General features: G+C 44.4%; 1 protein-coding gene across 3 annotated transcripts in view; it reads left to right on the plus strand.

Moving 5' to 3' along the window:
* CERT1 (ceramide transporter 1) overlaps positions 1-16,326 on the plus strand; it is a 173,175-nt gene that overhangs the window by 134,294 nt on the left and 22,555 nt on the right. For 2 of the 3 annotated variants that reach the window (XM_065406520.1, XM_065406519.1), the window contains exon 10: positions 6,342-6,434. In XM_065406520.1, coding sequence (XP_065262592.1) covers positions 6,342-6,434 — 93 coding nt within the window. Of the gene's footprint in view, positions 1-6,341; positions 6,435-7,045; positions 7,124-16,326 lie in introns of all 3 variants that reach the window. The other variant, XM_065406517.1, reaches the window with a different exon arrangement.

The raw sequence follows: 16,326 nt of genomic DNA on the forward strand, positions 1-16,326 counted from the left end.
CTGCATTAGTAGGAGTATTGCCAGCAAATTGAGGGAAGTGATTATTCCCCTCTATTTGGCACCGGTGAAGCCACATCTGAAGTACTGGGTCCAGTGTTGGACCCCCCCCACTACAGAAAGTATGTGGACAAATTGGAGAGAGTCCAGTGGAGGGCAACGAAAATTATCAGGGGGCTGGGGCACATGACTTATGAGGAGAGGCTGAGGGAACTGGGATTGTTTAGTCTGCAGAAGAGAAGAGTGAGGGGATTTGATAGCAGCCTTCAACTACCTGAAGAGGGGTTCCAAAGAGGATGAAGCTAGGCTGTTCTCAGTGGTGGCAGATGACAGAACAAGGACCAATGGTCTCAAGTTGCCATGGGGAGGTCTAGGTTGGATATTAGGAAAACCTATTTCACCAGGAGGATGGTGAAGCACTGGAATGGGTTACCTGGCGGGGGGCGCGGGTTTGGAATCTCCATCATTAGAGGATTTTAAAGCCCAGCTTGACAAAGCCCTGGCTGGGATGATTTAGTTGGGGTTGGTCCTGCTTTGAGACGGGAGTTAGACTAGATGACCTCCTGAGGTCTTTTCCAACCCTAATCTTCTATGATTCTATGATCTTAAAGAACAACAGTTACAAAAGGTAGGTAACCGTTTTTTCCTACTCCAAAGAGTCTGCAATCTAAGTAGTAACTTACTAATTCTTCCAATAGTGTCCCTTTTGGTGCTCCACTTCAGGCGCACATGAAGATTGGATGATTTCTAGCTAGCAGTGTCCATTCAGCCCACACATGCACCCTATGCCTCCTTGTGGCAGACACCGAGGCTATCTAGGGGTACGTGGGCAAACTGCCTGCAGTTCCTTCTCTACCACCTCGGCCTGAGACAGAACTCTAGTGTGTCAGCCTAGAGCATACTTGGACTTTTCTCTTTTTCTCAGTTAATTTATAGTTGTAGGTCAGTATTTAGTATAGTTAGTTTTAGATGAGAGTATCATTTTTTCTTCCTTCTGGGATACCGGTCTTCTCCTGTAGGGGTATGCTTTGTTCTCCAGGCTTCAAATCCCCCAATGGCCCTTTTGTAACTGTTGTTCTCCTGTCTTGCCAGGAGGCTATGCCAATAAGTGACCGGCACTCCATTTGTGTCTGTTGCCGGGGGAGTCACATCTCCCAGAAGCATTCCTTCTGTTTGGCCCTTTAAGACCAGGGCTAGAAAAAACAGCGAATTAAAGGTCAGACTGTTGGCAAGAGAATGCTCCCTGCAACCACCCTCTGATCCAGATGAGGAGATTACCCTCCCCTCCCTGGTTCATCTGTCCGCGGACAGATCCTGCACCCCATCAACCTTGAGGCATGCTTCCCCTAAGAAAGGGAAGTCTTTGGAGCCCGCTTGGAAGACTCCCAGAAAGAGGAGCACGGACTCTCACTCTGAGTCAGCTTCAAAAAAGACCAGGTCCCCGTTAAGATCCTTGTACTTCAAGAGTACTGTTGAGATCAAGGACTCTTTCTCCAGTACAGTAGGCCTGCAAAGCCCAGGAGCTCCAAGGACTGAAAGCACAGTTCCGATAGGGCAACTAAATCCTTCACCAGTAAGGAGGGTAAGCACAGGGTACTATCTATTTTGGCCCTTCCATCAGCACCAAAGCATCCTGTTCAGCCATTGATGCTGTCACGTGTCTTAACCAGCCATTGGTACTGATATAAGCAGCTCAGGCAGGGGTACCTGTGCAAGCAGTACCCTTGATACTGAGCAAACATTGGGACTTGACATCTACAATGCCTGCAGTACTCCTATCATCCTGGGGACTGTCAGCCACAGCAACCTCTGCTACGGCGTCAGTACTGGGGTCCTTTCTGGTACCGCAGGAGTTCCGATACTCAAGGGACCTCTCGGTGTCAGACAAACCAGAGTGTCCATTGTTGTTGGGTACCGAGCATCTCTCAGTACTGAGACCTCGGTCTGAGTGGCCCCTTCATGGCACAGGACTGTGTTCTGTCCTCAATTCCTGTCCCACCATGGGAGGATGTGGAGAAGGAGACCAATTGGGAGTCCTCTTTGATTTCAGTGAAGGGTTCTCCTGCATACCCCTTCAGGAAACCACTTTTGCGCAGGGAGGACCTTGCTGGTCAGCAAGAAAGGTGGAACGAACTTTGTATGCCACCCGTACTTCCTTATAGACATCCCCCAATGGCCATATTGGGGCCTATGGGCTGCCAATTGACAGCAATTTAACAGCCACTGGTACTGTCCCTCCAGAAGACAAGGTTTCACATCCTCCCTCTACCCATCCATGACAAGAGGAGACATTTGAAGAGCAGAAGGCTAGGGTAGATGAAGAGGTCACCCCTGACTTTCCCAGTTCATCGTTGTTGCTGGATGAGGCAATTATAGCTTCACCACCTTCCACAGTTGACAACTTCAGGCAGTTTCAGGACCTCATTAGAAGGGTAGCAGACACCCTGCAGATCCCTCTGGTGGAGGTCGAAGATCCGCAACGCAAGCTGCTAGATATTTTGCAGTTGGCAACACCCTCCAGCGAGGCATTACCTATTAATGAGGCTCTCCTGTATCTGGCTAAGACAGTGAGGCAAACACTTGCCACTGTTGCACCAATGGATTCCAATTTTCTATTTTCCTATCCCCCACCTTACTCCGTTGGTGGATGCAGTGAATGAACAGGTTAGGCAGCAATTTTTTGACATCTGCCCCCTATGACAAGGACCAGAAGTAAGTGGATATTTTGGTCAAAAATCTTACTTGTCTGCAACGGTGTTGTTCCAGATCACAAACTATCAGGTGGTCATGACCAAATACAATTTTACTAATTGCAACAAGCTTCATGGGCTTTATTGAGCAGCTGCCACATGACTGCAGGGAATAATTCCAATTCATAGTTGCAGAGAGTCACCTGCTGGCCAGAACAGCTTTCCAGGCATCCCTAGATGCTGCTCATTACTGCCAGCTCCATGGCAATAGTTATGCGCAGGGTGTCATGGCTCCAACTTTTTCAGGGTTTCAAGGAAAGTTTCAGAACACAGCAGGGGACCTCCCTACTGGTCATAGGCTTTTCTCCGAGACCACGAATGACTCCCTGCACATTTTGAAGGACTCCATGGCTACCCTATCTTTCTTAGGCATTTACACACCAACGAGCAAGAAGCTTTTTAGTAGGTCAGACTGTCCAGAGGTCATGCCCTGCTCAGTGCTTAGGATACCCTAGACCCGTGGAACTCCCCAGAAAGAGAGAGAGGTTGCAGGGCAAGAGGGCTATTCAACAGCCCTCCACAACCACCCAGGTGTCAGTTTTGATGGACTGGTCAAGAAATGAAATTCTTCTCCCCCCCCCCCCGGATTTACAATTGCACCCTTTAGCCCACCTCCCTCCCTTTGGGGACCACGTTGTCCATTTTCACCCAGCTTGGGAGCAGATCACCATGGATCAGTGGGTCTTGGAGGTCATAACATCAGGCTATTCCATCCAGTTTGTGTCTCTCTCTCTTCCACCCTCATTCTCCTTTCCTCTTCAGGGACCCCTCTCATGAGCTTCTTCTAAGGCAAGAGGTGGACACTCTCCTCCAACTAGGAGCAATAGAACCAATCCCTTCCCTTTACAGGGTCAGGGAGTTCTACTCAAAATACTTTCTAGTGCCACTGGAGAATATAGGTTGGAGGCCAATCTTAGATCTAAGACAGTTAGAACAGTTGAACAAATTTGTGAAGACTCAAAACTTGAGGATGGTGACTCTAGCAACTGTAATTGCCCACCTAAACACCCTCTCAGTTCAGGGCAGATGGACAGCCCATGAAATCAGTTTTGATATCAACCTGTTGAAGCTCAGGGCAGTCAGGAATTCTTGTCTCCATTTCCTGCCCCTCATCAGGGGCAGAGCGATCAGGGTCATGATGGACAATATGTCCTTCATGTTTTACATCAACAAGCAGGAAGGAACAAGATCCTCCTTGTGCACTGAAGCTGTAAAGCTCTGGAACTGGTGCATAGCCCACCACATCCATATTTCAGTGGTCCACCTCACAGGCATCCAGAACACCACAGCCAATGCTCTCAGCAGATACTTCTCCCACAACTATGAGTCGTAGCTGGACACTCAGGTTCTCCATGGCTTATTCTAGAGATGAGACTGCCAGAGATCAATCTTTTCACCACCTTCAAGAACAGGAAGTGTCCTCTTTTCTGTTCAAGGCAGGTCTGGGTCACCACTCCCTGGAGGATGCCTTCCTTCTCCTGTGGAGGAAGAGCCTGTTCTGTGCCTTTCCCCCACCACCCATAATTCTAAGGGTATTGAACAAGATCAGGCAGGACAAGGCCATAGTTATCCTCCATAGTACCTACCTGGCTGAGACAAGCTTAGTACCCTTAACTGCTTGTGTCCAACCATCAATCGAGCTCCCAAACATTCCACATCTCCTGTCTCAGGATGCTGGTCACATGCTTAACCCCAATCTAGTAGTTCCAGGGCATGGTTCCTGGATGGTTCTCACGAATACAGGTTTCCCCGCTCTATGGAGGTACAGCAGGTGCTGTTAAACAGTAGAAAAACAGCATTCCGCACTACTTACCTGCAAATATGGAAGCGATTCGTCGGTTGGGACAGTTGTTGATACCTCTGGCTGGAATCCATTTGTGTTTCCCTCATCCTAGATTACCTGCTGGATCTGAAGACACCCAGCTTATCCATCATTTTGGTCAAGGTACACCTGCCCGCCATATCAGCCTTTCATCTTCCTGTCCAGGGACTTTCCATTTTTGCTTCCTGGATATCATCCAGATTTATTAAGGTCTGAGTAATTTCTTCCCCCACATTAGACACCCCACCCCATCTTGAGATCTCAACCAGTTTCTCAACCATCTCACATGACATCCATTTGTACCAATGGCAACCTGTTCCCTACTTCATTTATCTGTGAAGATGGCCGCCTTAGTTGCCATCATGTCGGCCCGTAAGGTCAGGGAAATTGGAGCCTTGATGGCAGATTACCTTTTTTCTTTTTTAATAAAGTCTCTTTACATCTGCATCCTAAGTTCCTACCAAAGGTTTCAATCGGATTTTCATCTTAACTAATCTATCCATCTACCAGTATATTTTATGAAACCTCATAGTTCTCAGCAAGAATCCTGTTTTCATATTTTGGACGTTAGAAAAGCCTTAACCTTCTACCTGGATAGGACTGAGCAGTTTAGGAGAGTGCCTAGACTCTCTGTATCCTTCGCAGATAGATCTGAGGGGGCTCCTATTTCTGCTCAGACTTTTGAAATGGCTGTCAGGCTGTATCTCTGCCTGTTGTGAGTCTGCAGGTGCTCAGCCCCCTCAGGGGTTAGAACACATTCAACCAGATTGCGGGCAACATTTGCTAAATTTTTGAAGAATGTTCCATTATATGAGACACACAGAGCCACTACTTGGATTTCAGACCATATGTTTTTAAAGTTTTAGACTCTGCTTCATGCCGTCAGATCTGATGCTACACTTAGTTCCGCAGCATAGTCTTCAGTTCTGGATCCTGTTCTGAAACGCTTTCCTCCTTCTAGAAATAGTGCTCAGAAGTCACCTGAAGTGAAGCACCCACAGGCACACTACTCAGAGGAGGAGGAAATGTCTGTCCCTATGGGTGCTTCACTATCCACTCTCCTTCCCCTCTGCTTCAGTTGTTCCCTAGGGGATGACTGAATAGAGAAGGACCTGAGGGCAATTTGTCCATACACCTTTATATAGCCTCAGTGTCTGCCACAAGGAGACAGGGCGCATGTGAGAGTTGAATGGGCACTGCTAGCTAGAAATCTCCTATTGAAGGCTTGAGAGGTGCATGTGCACCTGAAATGCAGCACACATAGGGGGACACATCTCGAAGAACTACAGTTAGTGCATAGGGTGAGTAACACTTCCTTTTTATATAACATTTTGTTCTTTTTAATTTTTTTATTTTTAAAACTAAAATTAATTTGAGAAATTTGGGCACAGTGGAAACAGAAGTCCATTATCCATAGAACATGACAGCATAAATAGTGTTAATAACATGGGTCAATTTGTCTCCCCTATTATCTTTAAAGCAATTCTTAATAGACGCAAGTAATTAAAAAATCCTATATAAAACTCACCTTGACTGTACTTAGGTGAATAACCTACACAAATAAGTATATCCAATACACTATAAATATTTCTTAAATCTAATTGTTCTTGCCACCTGAAGTGTCTGTTACCATTCGTGATCTGTGAAACAGTAAAGAGAGACCATTTACTTGCTCCCTCCTCTTATATACGTCCTGTCAGTTCTACTGCCACCTGCTAAATACTCCACCAAACAGCTGTTATGTACTAATACATTTAACCTGTTTCTCTTAGTCTCAGAGTGAAAAGGTCAGATCACATTGGCCAACATCATTACCCTCTGGTGATGGATACTCTGCTGTGGGGACTCACAGATTCGTCCAAAAGGTGAGATGTTTCCCAGGCTCTTTTCAGAGTACTTAATGTAAATAAAATCACTATTTCTGTTCTAACTGATACATTAGTCATATGGATTGGTGAGATCTAATGTGTAGATGTTTCTAGTAACTTTGAACACATCACTCATTAGAATTGACATATCCAGGATTGGAGAGGACTTTTTCCTTGAAAAAAATCTTCTATTTTTAGTGTCTATTTTAGAATATTCTGGATATGTAGCAAACTTGTCATATTTTATGAGATTAAGAAAAAATCATGCCAGAAACGTAATATTCTTTAAAGATGCTTTTTCTTAAATATAAAATCATTAAACTAATTAAAAGAAAAAAAAGCTAGTTTTTTGTTTTGTTTTTTTAATTGTGGTTGATTTTGACCTTTTTCAATGTTACTGGAAACACTACTTTTTTTTTTTTTCCCAGGACCATGTTGGGAGTATAATATATAATAGTTGCATGAAATTAGCTTTTGCTGCTGTGCTTGCTGCTTATGGTGCTTTTGTTTTCCTTTTCTTCATTATCTTGTGCTTGGAAGTTGGTACTGAAAGCTCTGTTGTGCCTTTGTTCTGATTACTTGATTTTTTCTTTGTCTGTCTCTGGTAGCCCTATAGTCGCTCTTCCTCCATGTCTTCCATTGATCTAGTCAGTGCCTCTGATGATGTTCACAGATTCAGCACCCAGGTATTGTAAGAATATATAGAGTGGCTTTGTATATCTTTTTGCTGTATTTCATCTTCTCTCTACCTGGGTTCCCTTTGTTCCATAAATCACTTGTGCTTGTTTTAGATGAGTACAGATAGACACATACCAAGGAATTCTCTATTCCTGTTACTGAAAGATTGTCTTTTTACATTCTGCTTGTATCCATATCATACTTGCAAGGGTCTGAATCTGGGAAATAAGGAGGATTAATGTCTGCAGAAAAAATAAAAATGTGTGTAACTTCAAGATCCCACATTACTGATGTAATAACTTAAAATAATAAAAGTGAAATAACACCTGGTCTGTGTGGGATGGAAATAAATTTGACTTTAAAATGAAGGATCGTTGTTATGCTTGCGTGTAAATCATTTATTCTAAACAGTGTTTAATTTCCCAGTCTTTTTCACATATTTAGTTCATATATCTGTTACAATTACCATTAAGAAACTAAATCTTTCTACATTCCAACAGCACTGTTTGCACCTCTGAGACTTTGTTTCTAATTCAGCACTAAAAGCTTATTCTAGATTTTATTGGGCGTGCACAGTTTGAGTTTGGAAACTTTTTTTAAAAAAATATAGTTTGTTATACCTATTTGTGGCAGATTCACCAAGGCACACAATACCAAAGCAAAATATACTTGTAGATCTGCATAAGCAAGCCAAACATTTTAATGGCCTCCTGGAAGTGTTCAACGGACAAGCTATTCAAAGAAGCAATGGAAAAAGCAGTCCTAAGATGATGATAACATACCCTTCTGACAATTAAGCAACAGAAGGGGGACTGTAGGACTTCATCAAAAAGGTGACAAATTGCTCTGTCATATAGGCTGGTCTACAGCTTTTAACCATGGCCACTGTACAATTGCTCAATACACCTGTTTTAATAAGCCCTACCAAGAGCCTCCAGGCCAAATTTGTAACAGTATTTAGGCATTGCTGTGCTCAGCATTGCAAAGCCTAATTGATTTAGGAGCCCAAGTTTCATTTCCAAAAGGGGTTTAGGCACTTAGGAACCAAAATCCCTTTAACGGTCAATGCCTAAATACCTTAACAATATAAGGGCTAAGGCCCAGATTTTTTTAAACTTCAAAGATTGAAGGATCAGCTGTGGACCCATTTTGATGATAACTTGTTAGTGTCTAAAGGAATAGGAGGCTGTAAATTTTGGAAGAAAATTACTAGTGTCCGTAAGCTTAAGAATTTTGAAAGATACAATAGTGAAGAACTTACTGAATTCCCAAACTTGCCATTCCTACAACTGGGTTTTCCCTCTGCTCTCCATTACTAGAGGCAGAACCAAACCTGTTGGTCATCAGGAAGACAACTTGGCTCTTCTTCAGAATGTGCAAGCCAGTGAAAATACTTCCAAAACTGAAAAACAGCATAATATTATATGTGTGTATGTAATAAACTTTCCTTGAATAAAAGTGTCTCCAGCGCATTGTAATAGTTTTCATTAAACCTAAACTTGTTCATCCAATTAATGGACAGATTGGAATGACCAATCTGGATATTCAGTGAAGAGAAATCATCATCAGGCATCAAATTTTCTCACTCATTTCCAGGCTCCCTATTCCTACTTCTTCAGGCATGGCTGGCGACACCACTTGGGCATGTTATCACACTTCCCCCATCTGTGATCACTTCCCTTCTTTGGTGGTTGGACCCGCTGACAGTATGTGCAGGAGTCCCATTCTCAAGACCCCCACCATCAATGTCTCTCATCACAGATGCTTCAGCGATAGACTGAGGAACTCATTTCGGGTCTCTCAGAACTCAGCCTCTGGTCTCCAGAAGAGTTCTTGCTACACATCAATATCAGGGAGTTCAGGGTGGTTTGCCTAGTCTGTAATGCATTCCAACCCCCCATGGAAGGCAAGTGCGTGTCAGTTCTTACAGACAACACGAGAGCGATGTTTTATATAAACAGGCAAGGTGGAGCAGCATGTTCCTCTCACCTGTGCCAGGAAGCTCTTCACTTGTGGGAATTCTGCATAGCCCACTCAATCCACCTCAATGCCTCCTATCTCTAGCAGTCACAGTACGAGCTAGCAGATCGCCTCAGCAGATCCTTCTCCAACCACCATGAGTGGTCCATCCATCCAGATGTCGTGAAAGGCGTGTTCCAGAAGTGGGGGACTCCCCAGATAGATCTATTGGCAGTGAAGGACAACAGGAAGTGTCTTAAGTTTTGCTCCTTCCTGGGTTACAGCCTGGGGTCGCTCTGACACCTTTCTCCTCCCTTGAATGGATCATCTCTTCTATGCGTTCCCTCCCATCTCTCTCATACACAAGGTCTTCCTAAGGGTTAGAAGGGACAAGGTCTCATCCTGATAGCCTCAGCCTGGCCATATAAGCACTGGTTCATCACCCTTCGAGGCCTCTCGGTGGAAATGCCAATCTGCCTGTCTCCGTTTCCAGACCTGATCTCCCAAGACCACGGTTGTCTACATCATCCGAACCTCGAGTCTCTTCATCTCACGGCCTGGAAGCTCCATGGCTGAACCCTGCAGAGGTAGCATGCTCTGTGACTGGTCACAAGGTGCTTTTACGGAACAGAAAACTGCCTGCTAGAGCCACTTACCTGGCAAAGTGGAAAAGATTCTCGATCTGCCCATCACCTACACAGTCAACATTTCCATTCATTTTAGATTACTTATACCACTTGAAACAACAAGGCCTAACCATGTCATCTATTAGGATCCATCTAGCTGCCATCTCAGCCTTTCACCCATGGGTGGACGGCCATTCTGTTTTCTCAAACTTCATCTGTAGTCTGTTTCTTAAGGGCCTGGAGAGATTGTACCCAAAGGTACAGCAGCCACTCCCTCCCTGGGACCTCAACTTGGTGTTGGCAAGACTAACAAGGCCTCCATTTGAACTGCTGGCAACGCACTCTGCTCTACTTGTCCTGGACGGTGGCCTTCCTGGAGGCCATTACTTCTGCCAGAATCATAAAATCATAGAATATCAGGGTTGGAAGGGACCTCAGGAGGTCATCTAGTCGAACCCCCTGCTCAAAGCAGGACCAATTCCCAACTAAATCATCCCAGCCAGGGCTTTGTCAAGCCTGACCTTAAAAACCTCTAAGGAAGGAGATTCCACCACCTCCCTAGGTAACCCATTCCAGTGCTTCACCACCCTCCTAGTGAAAAAGATTTTCCTAATATCCAACCTAAACCTCTCCAACTGCAACTTGAGACCATTATTCCTTGTTCGGTCATCAGGTACCACTGAGAACAGTCTAGATCCATCCTCTTTGGGAACCCCCTTTCAGGTAGTTGAAAGCAGCTATCAAATCCCCCCTCATTCTTCTCTTCTGCAGACTAAACAATCCCAGTTCCCTCAGCCTCTCCTCCTAAGTCATGCGCTCCAGACCCCTAATCATTTTTGTTGCCCTCCGCTGGACTCTTTCCAATTTTTCCACATCCTCCTTGTAGTATGGGGCCCAAAACTGGACACAGTACTCCAGATGAGGCCTCACCAATGTCGAATAGAGGGGAATGATCACGTCCCTCGATCTGCTGGCAATGCCCCTACTTATACAGCCCAAAATGCCATTAGCCTTCTTGGCAACAAGGGCACACTGTTGACTCCAGCTTCTCATCCACTGTAACCCCTAGGTCCTTTTGTGCAGAACTGCTTCCTAGCCATTTGGTCCCTAGTCTGTAACAGTGCATGGGATTCTTCCATCCTAAGTGCAGGACTCTGCACTTGTCCTTGTTGAACCTCATCAGGTTTCTTTTGGCCCAATCCTCTAATTTGTCTAGGTCCCTCTGTATCCTGTCTCTACCCTCCAGCGTTGCAGGAAAAAACCATCCCAATGTGTAGAAAGAACAGTAAATATGGCAGGCGACCAGCTTGGCTTAACAGTGAAATCCTTGCTGACCTTAAACGCAAAAAAGAAGCTTACAAGAAGTGGAAGATTGGACAAATGACCAGGGAGGAGTATAAAAATATTGCTCAGGCATGCAGGAGTGAAATCAGGAAGGCCAAATCACAACTGGAGCTGCAGCTAGCAAGGGCTGTTAAGAGTAACAAGAAGGGTTTCTTCAGGTATGTTAGCAACAAGAAGAAAGTCAAGGAAAGTGTGGTCCCCTTACTGAATGAGGGAGGCAACCTAGTAACAGAGGATGTGGAAAAAGCTAAAGTACTCAATGGTTTTTTTGGCTCTGTCTTCACGAACAAGGTCAGCTCCCAGACTGCTGCACTGGGCAGCACAGTATGGGGAGAAGGTGACCAGCCCTCTGTGGAGAAAGAAGTGGTTCGGGACTATTTAGAAAAACTGGACGAGCACAAGTCCATGGGGCCGGATGCGCTGCATCCGAGGGTGCTAAAGGAGTTGGCAGATGTGATTGCAGAGCCATTGGCCATTATCTTTGAAAACTCATGGTGATCGGGGGAGGTCCCGGATGACTGGAAAAAGGCTAATGTAGTGCCCATCTTTAAAAAAGGGAAGGAGGAGGATCCGGGGAACTACAGGCCAGTCAGCCTAACCTCAGTCCCTGGAAAAATCATGGAGCAGGTCCTCAAGGAATCAATTCTGAAGCACTTAGAGGAGAGGAAAGTGATCAGGAACAGTCAGCATGGATTCACCAAGGGCAAGTCATGCCTGACTAACCTAATTGCCTTCTATGAGGAGATAACTGACTCTGTGGATGAGGGGAAAGCAGTGGATGTGTTATTCCTTGACTTTAGCAAAGCTTTTGATAGTCTCCCACAGTATTCTTGCCAGCAAGTTAAAGTAGTATGGGCTGGATGAATGGACTATAAGGTGGATAGGAAGCTGTCTAGATCGTTGGGCTCAATGGGTAGTGATCAATGGCTCCATGTCTAGTTGGCAGCCGCTTTCAAGTGGAGTGCCCCAGGGGTCGGTCCTGGGGCCGGTTTTGTTCAATATCTTCATTAATGATCTGGAGGATGACGTGGACTACACTCTCAGCAAGTTTGCAGATGACACTAAACTGGGACGAGTGGTAGATACGCTGGAGGGTAGAGACAGGATACAGAGGGACCTAGACAAATTAGAGGATTGGGCCAAAAGAAACCTGATGAGGTTCAACAAGGACAAGTGCAGAGTCCTGCACTTAGGATGGAAGAATCCCATGCACTGCACTCCACTTGCTGGATGTGACGCATGCACTAGCCTTCTGCATAGAAAGGACTAGATCATTTAAAAAATATACTCAGCTTTTTGTAGCCATTGCAGACAATGAAAAGCCTTCTAGTCTCGGCCCAGAGAATTTCATCGTGGATCACGTCATGTAGCCACACATGCTATGCAGAAGTCCCCTCTCCTGCCCTGATGGTGCACTTTGGCAGCATTTGTAGCTCAAGTTCCTATCCAGGACATCTGTATAGTGGGAATGTAGTCGTCAGTTCACACTTTCGCGTCTCGCTACACCATCACCCAGCAGCCTAGAGATGATGTGGGTTTCAGCCAAGTGGTATTAGTCAGCATGCCAAAGAACTCCAAACCATCCACCTGCACAACTGCTTGGGAGTCAGCTACTTTGGAATGGACGTGAGCAAGCACTCGAAGAAAAAATGATTACTAACCTTTCGTAACTGTTCTTCAAGATATGTTGCTCATGTCCATTCCAAACCATTACCACCCCCTTGCCTGTCCCTCTGTCGGAGATAGCCAGCAAGAAGGAACTGAGGGGTCAGCGGGGCGGCAGGACCCTTTATACTGGCACTATGAGCGTGTGATACCAGGGGTCATTGGAGCTGACCCAACAGATACCACTGAGGGGAAAACTTTCTGGCAGTGGTGCTTGGGGCGAGCACACACCTACTTTGGAATGGACATGAGCAACACATCTCGAAGAACAGTTACAAAAGATTAGTAATTTGCTTAAGCCAGGGTGATCTGTTTCCATACTTCTTATCTTTCCTATGCACTGGAATAGTTTGCTCTTGTGCCCTTAATAATGTCTCTCTAAAAAAATGCCAACTCTCCTGAATTTTTTTCTTTAAACTTTTTTCCCCATACGATCTTACTTATCAATTCTGAGTTTGCTGAAGTCCATTTTCTTCATTCTGCTGTTCTCCCTCCTACCATTCCTTAGAATCATGAACTGTATCTTTTCATGATTACTTTCTCTCAAACTGCCTTCCACCTTCAAATTTGCAAGCATTTCTTTCCTATTTGTCAGAATCAAATCTAGAACAGCCTCTCCTTTAGTTGCTTTCTCCACTTGCTATAATAAAAAGTTGCCTCCAAAAACTTGTTGGATAACACTGCTCTACAGCCAAAATGCTTCTGAAATAAATGTAGTCAAACTTTACTAATTCTGGGTCACTGAGAACGAAAATGATGCTTAAAATTGTTGATTGGCTCTAGTTTTCAAGATATGCTATTGGGTCAGTATATACGACCCTTGACTTGGGAATGGCGGAGGATAAGTGAGTTATAAAGGGAAGGGATCTCAATTTAAACCAGAAATGACTAAAATACATCTTTGACTGGATCTATGAATAAATCTATGATTGGGTTTGGACAGTACTTGCTTTTTAGGCAAAACAATGAATGATGCAATCTGAAGCTGGTATTGTGTCATACATGATATGAATTGCATCATGTTATTCCTAGAAGTCATGGATGATGCAATCATAACGAAGCTTACATCACTCTGCTGAACAAATTGCCCTATATCCGCTCTAGAAATCATACAGTGTCGTGCTCTCTTATTTGTCAGTGTTTGATTTTGCAAAGGGACACATTTCTGTTTAGCCAAAGTGATCAGAGATGCCTCGTACTTGTGTGAACAGTGCAGATAACTTCTGCTATGTTTGTGGTGAAGTGACTTTTTTGCATCACAAAAGTGCAATATAACCACTATGGTTAAGAAAGCCTATCACCTTTATTTTGGCTGCAAAATTGGAGATCAGGACAAGAGGTGGGCCCCACACATATGCTGCAACACTTGTGCAACAAATCTTCGCCAGTGGTTGAACAGGAAAAGGAAATCTATGCCTTTTGCAGTGCCAATGCTTTGGAGAGAGCCAACAGATCATACCAGCAATTGTTACTTCTGCATGGTGCCTCCAGTTGGGAAAGGTGTGTCAAAGAAGAAAAAGTGGACTGTGCATTATCCAAACATTCCATCAGCTATACGCCCAGTACCCCACGGAGAAGGACTGCCGGTTCCTGATGCACCACAATCATTCTCACTTGAGTCAGACGAGGAAGAGGATGAAACTTCTGGTCCTGAACCATCAATGTCACAGGACCCACATTTTCTCCCATCCTCCTCCTCTGAACCACACCTCATAACACAAGGTGAACTGAATCACCTTGTCAGGGATTTGGAACTACCCAAGAGTAAGGCAGAGCTGTTGGGCTCCAGACTACAGCAGTGGAATCTCCTGGCAGGTGATGTTAGGGTTTCCATGTTCCGTGACCATCAAAAGGATCTTGTCCCATTCTTCTTCATGGAAGGTGATCTTGTAGCCTGCAACATCATCGATGGTGCGATGGTAGCCCTCAACATCGTTCACGATCCAGATGAGTGGAGACTGTTCATTGATTCATCGAAGACGAGTCTTAAAGCTGTTTTACTGCATAATGGCAATGTTTTGCCATCAATTCCAGTTGGTCATGCAGTCCATATGAAGGAAACCTAGGACAACATGAAACAACTTTTGAGGTGCATAAACTATGACCAACATCAGTGGCAGCTTTGTGGCGATTTGAAGGTTGTTGCTTTCTTGCTTGGTCTGCAGACTGGATACACAAAGTACTGCTGTTTTCTCTGCGAATGGGATAGTCGTGCAAGAGATTCCCACTACATCAAGAAAGATTGGCCACTCCGACAGTCATTGGAGCCTGGGAGGAAAAGTGTTCAGCATCCACCACTTGTTGAATCAAGGAAGATTTTATCACCCTTACACATCAAGCTGGGTCTGATGAAGAACTTTGTCAAGGCCATTGACAAAACACAAGCAGCTTTCAAGTACCTCCGTGGAAAATTTCCAAGGTTAAGTGAAGCTAAGATAAAGGAAGGTGTCTTTGTTGGTCCTCAGATTTGTGAACTTCTTCGAGATGATGCATTTGACCATGCACTGGGTGGCAAGGAAAAGACGGCATGGAAAGCCTTCCAGTTAGTGGCAATAAATTTTCTCGGAAACAACAAGGCAGACAACTACAGGTTGTTGGTGGAAAACCTCCTCAAGGCATACAAAAGCCTTGGTTGCAACATGTCACTAAAGATACATTGTTTGCACTCTCATCTAGATTTTTTTCCACCGAACTGCGGAGCAGTGAGCGACGAGCATGGCGAGCGATTTCACCAGGACATTGCAACAATGGAGAAACGCTATCAGGGCAAATGGAGCCCATCAATGCTTGCAGACTATTGCTGGACAGTGACAAGAGATGCTCCATTTAATGAATACAAGAGACAAGCCAAGAAGCGCCGAGTAGACACTGAATAGGACTAAACTGTGTACATAAGTTTTTTTATATTTTATATAAATTTTATTTATATAACCCTTTTGCTGATTTTTAAAGTGTTACATAAACAGGACAGGTGAAATATTATCATGTAAAGCAACCATAAAGACATGAAAAGACCTAGGTTTACAATTTATGATTAAAACTCTACTATCTACACAATATACATAGACATAAAATGTAAAAACTTAAATATCTTAGAAACAGTAGCCAGCCAATCAGTTGTTTTAATTGTCATATTTGAATTCAGCACATCAAAATACATAATAAATAGCACATTTTATCTCTGAAGCAGACGACTTCTCAAAAATTGTAGACCAGTGTAATCTATCTTGTGTTATAAGCATTTCCCAATGGATGTCTGGGTAGTTGAAGTCCCCCATCACCACCAAGTCCTGTACTTTGGATGATTTTGTTAGTTATTTAATAAAAGCTTCATCCACCTCTTCTTCCTGGTTAGGTGGTCTATAATAGACCCCTACAGTGACATCATCCTTGTTTTTTACCCCTTTTAGCCTTACCTGGAGATTTTCAATAGGTCTGCCTCCCACTTCTATCTCTACCTCAGTGCAAGTGTTGATATACAAGGCAACACTTCCTCCCTTTCCCCCCCTTCCTGTCCTTCCTGAACAAGCTGTACCCTTCTGTAGCAATATTCCAGTCACATGAATCATCCCACCAAGTCTCTGTGATGCCAGTTATGTTGTAATTGTGATTATTTA

The sequence above is a fragment of the Emys orbicularis genome, chromosome 6, assembly GCF_028017835.1.
Source record: "Emys orbicularis isolate rEmyOrb1 chromosome 6, rEmyOrb1.hap1, whole genome shotgun sequence".
Classification (NCBI taxonomy): Eukaryota; Metazoa; Chordata; order Testudines; family Emydidae; genus Emys; species Emys orbicularis.